General features: G+C 46.5%; 1 protein-coding gene and 1 long non-coding RNA gene across 3 annotated transcripts in view; one reads left to right on the top strand and one right to left on the bottom strand.

Moving 5' to 3' along the window:
• The window catches only part of LOC125611943, an 8,020-nt gene extending 6,335 nt beyond the window's left edge, over positions 1-1,685 (bottom strand). Inside the window, exon 1 of the long non-coding RNA XR_007342195.1 lies at positions 1,544-1,685. This is a non-coding gene — a long non-coding RNA (uncharacterized LOC125611943). The remainder of the gene's footprint in view (positions 1-1,543) is intronic.
• A 67-nt stretch (positions 1,686-1,752) lies between these two features.
• Positions 1,753-10,913, top strand: part of Foxj2 (forkhead box J2) — a 19,317-nt gene continuing 10,156 nt past the window's right edge. For both annotated transcript variants that reach the window (XM_015506578.2, XM_048787841.1), the window contains exons 1-3: positions 1,753-2,052; positions 8,319-8,665; positions 10,218-10,292. In XM_015506578.2, coding sequence (XP_015362064.1) covers positions 8,333-8,665; positions 10,218-10,292 — 408 coding nt within the window. In that variant the 5' untranslated portion in view covers positions 1,753-2,052; positions 8,319-8,332. The remainder of the gene's footprint in view (positions 2,053-8,318; positions 8,666-10,217; positions 10,293-10,913) is intronic.

Below are 10,913 nucleotides of genomic sequence, written 5' to 3'. Positions count from 1 at the left end.
TTTTTTTTTTTTTTTTTTTAATTTTTTTTTTTGAGATAGGGTCTCATTAAGTTGCTTAGGGCCTGGATAAGATTGCTGAGGCTGGTCTTAAACTTGTGATCCTACTGGCTCACCCTTCCAAGTCACTGGGATTACAGGCATGTGCCACCACAACTGGCTAAGGATGTGCTTTAAAAAACATTCTATATGACACTCAGGACAAGATATAGTTTAAAAGCATTTCACATAAATTAACTCTTTTGGTAATTGCAACAGCCTTATTGGGTAGCAGGAAGAGTGTCTGGTCCCCGCCCCGCCTTCCGCGACCAAGATTCCAGAGAACAGGGCCCTTGCACAAGTTTGTAGAGCAGGAAAAGCGAACAGGACCCACATCTTCTGATGTTTATTTGTCAGTTGCTAGATCACTTATCCTTTTATGTGTCCACTCACTGAGAAGAGTAGTTACTGAACTCCAGGATGATATCAGGGCAAAATATTAACCTTCCTTCAATCTCTATAATAATTTATAAACTGCCTCGGGGAAAAGAGAAACTCATCAAAGAAATTTCTGAGAAAACAAGTTGCTCATCTGTATAGAGAATGCAGTAGAATGGGAAAAGATCAGAGTACCAGAATTAGTGTGTAAATTGGAATTGACAGTGTAAGGTGTGCACGAGGGACTCTCCAGACAGGGAGCAGTGGGATGACACCCCAGGTAGACCGCAAGCGGCACGGGGCGCAGCGGCGGGGAGGCGGCTGGAGGTGAGTGCGCAGCGGCTGGGCGTTAGTAGGCTTCAGCGGGGAGGCAGCCGTGCGGTTGCCCGGGTGGAGCGCACACCCCGGCGGGCTCGCCGCTCGGAGCCGACCCGCTCCTCCTTAACCCGCGCGGGGAGGCGGCGGCCCGGCGGGCGGGGAAGGGGGAGGGGCGCGGAGTGCGGCGCGGAGGCCGGGGAGGAGCCGGGGCCTGCGCGGAGCCGAGCCGAGCCCGAGCCCGAGCCGAGCCCTGACACTATCCGTCCGCTTTCTGGCTCCCCGGGAAGCCCCGACTGGACGGAGCCCGAGAGGTGGCAGCGCGGGGAGCCCCACGCGCCGAAGGCAAAGGACGGGACGGGGCAGGACTAGAGGAGGCGCTGCCGCCACAGTAGCCAGTGACGGGAGTCGGAAGCCGCGGCCTCCCGGACCCTGCTGCCCAGGCCAGCCAGGGGAGAGCGGGGAGTACGAAAACCCCACCCTCTGGGACACCCCCAGGAACGTGGGCGGGAGCGGGGACCAAAGAACCCTCTCTCCTGTTGGAGGGAAGACCCCAAGCCCCTTGGGTGAAGGAAAGAAAAGCTCGTGGTAGGAGACGCAGCTCGCCTTCCTAGAGGCGAGGAAACCCCCATAGTGGCTCCGGAGAAGACCCCCAGAAGCAGAAACAGGCGATCCTTCCTTAAGGAACGGAGGGGGACCGCCCCTGCGAGTCTCCACCCTCCAAACACACTCTAAACAGTTCAAGACTTTTGAGGCAAAGAGAAAGGGGAATATGCCAATGGAGTAGACACCCTCCATCCCACTCAGTACTCACGGAGGAGAGGCGTCCTTAGGTTCAGTAGCAAAGTACACTATAGTGAGAGGAGGAATTGGCTTTCCGCCTTTCTCCAGAAAGGCGGAAACTTCCTTTCACCTAGACAGTGGAACCAGGTAGAGCCCCTCCGCTCAGATTTCCAGCAGACAGAAAGAACCCTCCGCCCCCGAAACATTCAGTTTGGGGGCGAGAGGGACTCCCCCAAGGGGGAGGAGACAACTCCTGGTTGGGAGAGGCTCCTCCCCTCCTCCCCAGGGTAACTGGCAGGGTGTGGGGGGTGTGCCACCTTCCCCAGGTAGGACCTCCTTCTCCTCCTCCACCCATTACCCCCTCGGCTCCTCATCCTCAGGGGACCCAGTTCCCCTCACAAGCTTGGGAGGTTCAGTCAAGGACAGGAAGACCCACTGAGGATGAGAACAGTCACCTGCCTCTGAAAAGGGGAATCCCTCCAACCTCAAACTCCAGTACCAGGTGGTTTCCTCCCTTTGCCGGGGGACTGGTGGAGACAGGTTAGTGTTTTCTTTTATTTTTCTCTGTCATCTTTAGGCACCAGTGGGCTTAGGGGCCTGAAATGATAGATCTTGGGTTTCGTTACTGGGGAAAGTAGAGTGATAACTCAGAATCCTCTGGAAAATGTGTTCTGAAGGAACTTCTTAATTGGAACCTACATCTTGTTGCAAAAACTCAGAGAAATGGGTTTGTTAGTGTTTGGGAGGACTAAAGGGATGAATCTCATTTAAGGTCCCTAGGGAAGTGGATGTTTTCATACTGAGGACAACTGGATCACTGATAACAGTTGCTTTTTCAGAACTGCATGCATACTGTGTAACAGTGATGGACCTAACCCAACTGGACTCCATAGCACCCTCCTCCATCCTTGGGCCTTTTCACCTGGAGAGTGGGCCCTCATCAAAGTCATGGTGGCAGCTCCTGTCCTAGGCTTGTCTAGGGCATGCCTAGGTCAGCTAAGTATCTGCCAGAAGTGTCCTTTCCAACCCACTGTGATTACTCTTTACAAGCAAGAGAAACAGTCTGTCCCCACTAACCCTACTTCAGATACTGGGAGGACTCCTCTCCTGACATTCTCATTCCTAATTGGATGTATCTCTCTCCCTACAAAATCCACAGGGAAAATATGAATCCCCTGAGGCAAAAAGACAGTGTACAGAGGACTGACATTCCTGAGTTAAAGTTCTTCACAAATACTGGATCTGCCCCAGTCCTGTACAGTTCTCCTGCCCTTTGCTGACAGTTCATCAGCAAATCAGGTCCTTGATAGAGAGGAGGGTTGCTACTAACCCCTCTCCAATCTTCCATCTGAATAGTTGACCAATAGGAGATTTTACCTCTAAGGAGTCCATTAGTTTCTTTCCAGAAAAGCACCTAATAGTCTTTATCCTCTGTTTCTTGTTCAGTTCAGGTCCCTGGAACTTTATGTTTAAGTTTCCCACATAAGATAGGAAATTATCAATGTTCAGAATCTTCAGAAAAAGCAGGAAAAAGGTGCTAGGAAATTTTCCTAGATGAGCCTGGGCTGTGTTTTTAGTAGATCTCTGTCTTTCAACTTGAGGTCACTTAACTGGGTGCTAGCTTTCCTGCTTCACCATTGGAACATACCTTATCTTCAGTAAGGGGCATTGTACTCCACAGCAAGGCCATGTGAAAGGCTTCCTCCCCTTGGGATATTTTTTCCCCTTTCTGTCTAGGTTGCTGGTGGTCTGCTTAAGTCCCTAGGTATGTCTACTTGTTCCTGGAAGATACCTGTTGTTGGTGGTATATGAGACAGGGCTATACCCCACAGATTTGTATGGCTGCGTGGGTAGAATGTTGCACATGTGTTTCTTAACTGAGGTGAGTGTTGCTCCCGTCTTTTGTCAGTGTTTTGCATAAGTGTGTGGAGAACAGGGACATGTGCTTTTCAGACTATACTCCAATTCCCTAGAGTTGTGTTTCTGATAGGCCTCTAGGAGCAGATGATCTGTTGCAAAGACCTGGAAAAGGTGGTGGTTAAGGATGCCCAACTGGGAAGAAAGGCTTGGCATCCCCCTGTCAGTGGGAGCCTCATTCCACGTAGCAGGGAAGCCCAGTCTCAGGTTGGGACCATTTCTTCTAGGACCAGTAAGAGAGCTTCATCCCTGATACCTCTAGTCTCAAAAGGATGAGAATCCCTGACTTCTAAGTCTAGAACTGCCTCCTCCACTTTTCAAGCAGTCTGTTTCTTCCAAAGCACTTTACCAGATGCTGGAGAGCAGCTTCTGAATAGTTTAGAGAGAAGTGTATCCTAACAGCTCCAGATATACTACTATTGCACAGTTTAACTGGCCCTGCTTGATCTGAGTTTCCCTAACCCTCTTTGCCTCTAAGGAATCAATTAGAAGCAGTTGGCTGTTGGGTTGGATTAATTAAGAGGTAGAGATTGCTATTTTCCAGACCATGTCTTACAACTACAACTAGTTCCCCCTGAAAGATAAGAGATAGTATTTCCCCTATGCCTTCATCCTTGGGGTTTTTTCAATCTTAGTATTATTCAGTATGGGGGTATGATCTCTAAAGGAAAAGTTTGTAATTCTGACATTGTATACTTGGTATTGGCTTGCTGATTCCAGTCTTACCTGTTCATGGTCTGTCAGTTCTCTAATTTTTAAATTCTAATATTCTCTTTGCACACATGCTGAGCCTACACTTTACTACTATGCTACACTTCCAGCTCACTAATAGTCTTTATATTTCCCCATTCAAAAATAACAGCTATACTTAGGTAGCACATACAAAGTACTTAAAAATACTAACTTTAAATCCCTATAACAATACTTATTGGTACAATAATTGTCTGTTTTATAGGTGAAGAAACTAAGACACAGAGAGATTAGGTGATTTGCTTGAGGGGCACAGTCAGAGGTAATGGAGCTGGCATTGAAACACAGGCAGTCTGACTGATATGAGGTACACTTAGCCATTGTCTTATTAGTTTTGGAATTATGAACAGGGTAGAAAGTTATTACTCCTTAACACCTGATTTTGGCACTACACAGAGAATAATTACAAGTCATTGAGATAAAATGAGAAGTAAACTGTGTCAGTTATTTTGGATCTTACACATCTCACCCAGGATTGGTCTTTAGCTCTCACAGAATGTGTTCCTGTTTTTCTCTGCCTTTCCCCTGGTACTGTAGTCCTTATTAGACGTCCTGTGGATATGAAGGAGCCTGCCCTTTTCAGTCTTCCAGCACACACGGAAGAATGTGGCCTGACTCAGGTTCTGCCCAAGCCCAGTGGCACAAGGCCCACCTGGAATGAGAGGTCTGGGTAACTAGGTTGGTTGGACTCAGAAATGGAACTACCTCTTGTTTGCCTTTCTAATAATAGCCCTGAACATTAGCCTCCTGCCATTATTTTGGGGAGTGTGGAATGTGTGGTAGCCACGAGCTCATTAAGCTTCATTCCCTTCCCTCCAGGGATAAAGCTTTGGCAGGGTTGATGACTTCATCTCTTATTGAAGGGGAAACTGAGGTATTAAGACTTCATCAGAGAGCAAGGGATTGTTAGGGACACTCTGAGTCAGTGGCAGAGTTGCCAATACAGCTGAGGAACCTCTGTCTCCTAAGTTCTATACATGAGGCTGCCCTTCAAGAATGGGGAAATGAATGGGGTGAGGATGTGGGACAGGTTTTAGGAGAGTGGTGCTGGAAGACCAGAAGGATCTGACCCTGCAAGCTTCTTATAGCTGGTAAGATTGGGTATATTTTGAGTACTGGGTTTTCTATCTGGAGAACTGATTGGGAGGGTCCAGAAGAAAGGTTAAATTTAACCTCAGTGACCTAAACTGGTGCTGGGGTAAGGGTATAAAAGAGCACAGAACAACTAGTAAAAGGTTGATTGCTTCCATTCAGGAGTCATGGTGATTGGCATGTGTCAAAAGGATTCTCTAAGGACTCTAAACACTTTAAATTCACTCTCATGCTCTTTTTCAGTTTTGAAAGAGTTTCAGATGAAATATCAACTGGAGATCTTTGTGCTCTTAAGATGGGTACAGTGGCACATGCCTGTAATCCCAGGGGTTCAGGAGGCTGAGGCAGGATGATCTCAAGTTCAAAGCCAGCTTCAGCAATTTAGCAAGGCCCTAAGCAACTTAGCGAGACCCTGTCTCTAAGTAAAATCTGAAAAAAAAAAAAAAAAAAANGGGGGGGGGGGGGGGGGGGGGGGGGGGGGGGGGGGGGGGGGGGGGGGGGGGGGGGGGGGGGGGGGGGGGGGGGGGGGGGGGGGGGGGGGGGGGGGGGGGGGGGGGGGGGGGGGGGGGGGGGGGGGGGGGGGGGGGGGGGGGGGGGGGGGGGGGGGGGGGGGGGGGGGGGGGGGGGGGGGGGGGGGGGGGGGGGGGGGGGGGGGGGGGGGGGGGGGGGGGGGGGGGGGGGGGGGGGGGGGGGGGGGGGGGGGGGGGGGGGGGGGGGGGGGGGGGGGGGGGGGAGCTGGTTAAGCACCCCTGGGTTCAATCCTTTGTATAAATAAATAAATAAGATTTCCTAGGGATCTTCAGCAGAAATTAAGAATGAAATATACCTGTAGCCTCCACATTTGGGAGCTTGGGACTTGAGTACAGGAGTTTGAGGCCAGCTTGGGCAACATAGTGAGAACTTGTCTCAAGGAAAGAAAATAGGGTTAAACTTCTTTAAGGATCTCTTCTTCTGGGCAGGACCCAGGAAATCCCTGGTCATTGAGAACCTGCTAATTGACATGTTGCTCTTCAGCTGGGGAAACCCAGCTATGGGACTGAGATATTGTCTAAACTCCCTGCTATAGCCCAGAGGCTGGGAGAAGATATGTGGTTGCCTGGAATGATTAAGTGTCTCTATTATTTTCCAGGTTTCCATGGTTTTGGGCAAGGTGGTGGTATTAGGATGAAAAGGAAGATGATGGGAAGAGGAGCTAAGGATAAAGGGGAAACCTTTTATGATGTTATTTATAGGCCCCCCTCCCCCATATTTTTTTCTTCTGTCAAACAATTCTTGTGTTGCAATTGGGTCTTTGACTGCCCAGGCCCCTGAGGCACTAAGGTGTTTTCTTAGTGTTACTGGGTGGCCACTCTGCTCTGTACTTGTGTGTACAGGCAGATTTTATGGATGGGACCTTGGAGAAGAGGGGAGTGAGAATGCTGACCCTTAGGGGAAAGAGTAGGTGTCAAGGACAGAAGAATTACTACTTAAAAGAGAGCCTGAAAGATGTACTGGGGTCAGGAGAAGGGTTGGGGGGAGTCCTATCTGAAATTGAGTTTTGACCTGCAAAATATGTAGAACTGTGTGTACTTGTTTGTATATGCTCATGCATGTATCTGGCTGTAGATTTAGACATCACCTATCTAATATATTTCTGTCCAGGATCTGAACTCAGACATTCTAGACCTGACTCCTCTAGAGCAATGTCCTGGTGGGACTGAGGGAAAAAAAAGCCAGCTGGAATCTGGCAGCTGTGCAGGCACAAACCTGTTAGGCAGCAAGTGCTTAGGGGGTTGCTGGCATCATCTCTAAGGGAGTGCCAAATGGCTACCCAGTGGTCCTTGCCAGCCTTTCTGGACCCCGTAGTACAGATATCACCCCTAATTCTTCACCTTCCCCCACCAAGATGTCACTGTAGCTACACCTCTCTGGCAGCAAGAGCACCCAGGCAGTGTGGTTGGCAGTTGGGCGTGCAAACATCAAGCGTGGGCGGTCTGGCAGCCTTAGGAGTTTGCTTGGAGGTGCGACGAGCCTGCGTGCCTGGCTGGGAAGGAAGGGGGGAGGAGGAGGGTGGGGAAGGGGAGCCGGCTCTTAGCCCCAGAGTGGCTATTTTTAGTCAGGCTATCTGATTGTTACCGATGCGCACACAGCTGGGTGTCTCCCTAGCTCTGTTAAGCCAAGCAGGCTGAGAGGTGGGAGGTTCTTGCTGATGATTTCTTCCTGGTACTAGTGTCTGTGGGCAGAAGCAAGCAAGGGGTAGCTTTAAAGGTGTGAGGGTAGCAGTGTACTCAAGATCTGTTTCTTCTGTGTGACTTTATGCTCTGTTGGTAATGTATGCTATATATCTAATTGTGACCTTAGTGTATGTGTCCCATTGTTTATCTGTCAATTTTGTATTTGGTCTTTGCTGGTTGTCATATATAATTTATATCTGGGATATGTCTAATATGTTTTGTAAGCACATGTGTCTGGGATAAAAAGGCTGAATGCTCATTATGAATGTGATATGAAGCAACTTTAAAAATGTTGGTATGTGCTTCATTAGTATACATCTTTGTTTACTCGGACTGTTTTTTCTTTACATGTACACTTGTGTTATCTACCTGTGGATATGTATGCAAATATAACAAGTGTCATATAATTGGAGAATGGACTAATTTTACCTGCTTAGTAGTAGTTTTTTTTATTATTTTTATTTTTTTTATATGTATCCCTGCAAAGTTCTGAAATGTTATGTTGTAAGGCTGTATGTAAGGACAATTGAGGGCATATCTCAATTTGGTGTGAGGTTTGGTGTCTGGTCTTGCCTGCAGGGAGATGCCATGTGGGGATGCTTTGCATTAAGATGTAGGATAAGTAGCAGTTGGTCTTCTGGTATTTGATTGATGACATATCTGCCTGGGAGTTCAGGTCACTGGTTGAGGGCCATCCCAGGAAAGGAATTGCCTATGGAATTATAGTGGAAGAAATACTTCCCTTAAACATTAGGAATCTGGTATTTCTTTTCCCTAGTCATTGGAGGTAACACTCATTTATTTTTCTGCCCACCTTTGTCCTCTTCTCTGCAGAGCCCAGAAGTAACATGGCTTCTGACCTAGAAAGTAGCCTCACTTCCATAGACTGGCTTCCCCAGCTGACCCTCCGAGCTACCATTGAGAAGCTTGGGAGTGCCTCCCAGGCTGGAACTCCAGGGGGCAGCCGCAAGTGTTCCCCAGGCTCACCCACAGATCCTAATGCCACCCTGAGCAAAGATGAGGCAGCAGTCCACCAGGATGGCAAACCCCGATACAGCTATGCTACACTCATCACCTATGCCATCAACTCCTCTCCAGCCAAGAAGATGACCCTCAGTGAGATTTACCGTTGGATCTGTGATAACTTCCCCTATTACAAGAATGCTGGCATTGGTTGGAAGGTAGGACTGCTTCTAGAACTTATTTTTAGCCTTTGTTTTCTCTTTTTCTGTACCTGTTTCCTTTCTACAATCTAGTTCAGTTTGCTCTGCCTTGTCTCAAAGATACGTCAATTTAAAAATCTCATATCTTTTACCTTTTTCAGAGTTGAATGATTTTCTTAAGATATATCAGGGAAACTCCAGTGATGCCAAGCCATTAAGTATAGTTATGGATGCAAGATGCTGTTGTACATCATACCCTCTTTTCTTCTGATTCCTCAAAAAGGACACTCATTCATTTCACAAATATTTATTGCCATTCTACCATGTTCAAGTCACTGTGCAAGGCACAGCATTACTCCCTCCTACCTAGAGGTAGGAAACCCATCAAATTTTCATAGCTTCATTGCACATAGTCATCATCTTCTGAAAAATCATATACCAAGAAAAAATATAATTAGGTCTTTGATCAACAGCTGTTCCACCAAGCACATAATGAGAGGTTAAGTTATTTGCCTAGAGTTGAAGGAAGAAGGGGTTGTTCTTCCAAGCAAAGAAGGAAAGCTGATGTTATAATTTCTTGGAGGAATAGCTCGTTTGCCAATTGTTGATTAGGAATGGGAATTCTATGTAGTTTTCTCACTCTTTAAATCAGTTAACATACAAACTGGACAGTAAACTGGAGACTATTGAAAGCATTTTGCTTTACTATTGTAAATATGTCTCCACTAGACCACAACCTTCAACCCCATCAAAGACATATAAATAATATTTTTCTTTGGTCCAGGTGTGACCATTCTAGGAGCTATTGAGAAAGTGAAGGTAATTTGTGCCTTTGTTTTATCCCTGATTTATATTTGTTATAGTCTATATAACAGGTTAAAAAAAATACCTTTATTTATTTTTTTGTGGTGCTGAGGATAGAATCCAGGGCCTCACAAGGTGAGCGCTTTAACGCTGAGCCACAACCCCAGTCCTATATAAACAGTTTTTAAAACACTTTTTCTTTTGCATTGATAGGGTGGATTGAAGAACTGGACAGATGTGATATTTTGGGGGCGGTGGGTACCTGGAATTGAACCATCCAGGGGCACTTAACTACTGAGCCACATCTTCAGCCCTTTTTTATATTTTATTTAGAAATACCGCCTCACTGAATTGCTTAGGGCCTCGATAAATTGCTGAGGCTGACCTTGAACTCACAATCCTCCTGCCTCAGCCTCCCAAGCCGCTGGAATTACAGGTGTGCACCACCGTGTCCAGTGGCAGATATAATTTTTCAGGCATTTATGTACCTATTGTCAGTTAGTGGAAAAGTTGAAAAACCATATAATGAGGTTTGCAGATGAGAGGATGGCTATAATGATGATTGATCTCATCAATTTAATTTCTTCATTTTCTTATCCAGTTGCTTCTGCTTTGTGAAATGTAATTTTATCCATCAGTGTAGTTAATAGCTGCTAAATGTACCCTGATCCTTGAACGTTATTGTGCATTATGTTCTTTTATGTCCTATTGAAAAATATTTTGCTTCACACATTCTTGCATCTAACTTTCTTCTCTGCTTCCCTAGAATTCCATTCGGCACAACCTCTCTCTCAACAAGTGTTTCCGGAAGGTGCCTAGACCTCGGGATGACCCTGGGAAGGTGAGTACTGCAATGGAAATCATAGGGAAGAGCAGGAAAGAGAGTGAAGTAGTTGATGGCCCAGAGTCCTGTGGCTGTTTTAATTACCCAGAAGAGGAAATCATGTTAATTAGAGAAGCATCTTTATTTTTCCTCAAAGGAAGAGCTTAGTTGACAAGCTTGTGGAACCCCATTAGAATGGGTGACTAAGGAAGATTGTGAAATCTTTTTTTTTTTTTTTTCAATAGGACTATTTGATAAAGTTGATTTTGAGACTCCCTTTCTTTTTTGTGGCATTCTTTTTCTGTTTAGATGTAAAAGATTTACTTCATAACCTTTGTAGAAACTTTTCTGTACAAAAATCTTTACTTTTTACACTGAGATTTCATCTCACACTAGTCAGAATGGCAGTCATCAAGAATACAAATAATAAATGCTAGAGGGATTGGAGAAAAAAGGAACACTTTACACTGTTGGTGGGACTATAAATGAGTACAACCACTGTAGAAATTGGTATGGAGGTTCCTCAAAAGACTAGGCATGGGGGGCTAGGGATTTAGCTCAGTTGGTAGAATGTTTGTCTCACATGCACAAAGCCCTGGGTTAAATCCCCAGCACCAAAAAAAAAAAAAAAAAAAAAAA

This window comes from Marmota marmota, unplaced genomic scaffold (assembly GCF_001458135.2).
Source record: "Marmota marmota marmota unplaced genomic scaffold, marMar, whole genome shotgun sequence".
NCBI lineage: Eukaryota > Metazoa > Chordata > Mammalia > Rodentia > Sciuridae > Marmota > Marmota marmota.
This window is presented reverse-complemented; position numbering and strand designations above follow the sequence as displayed.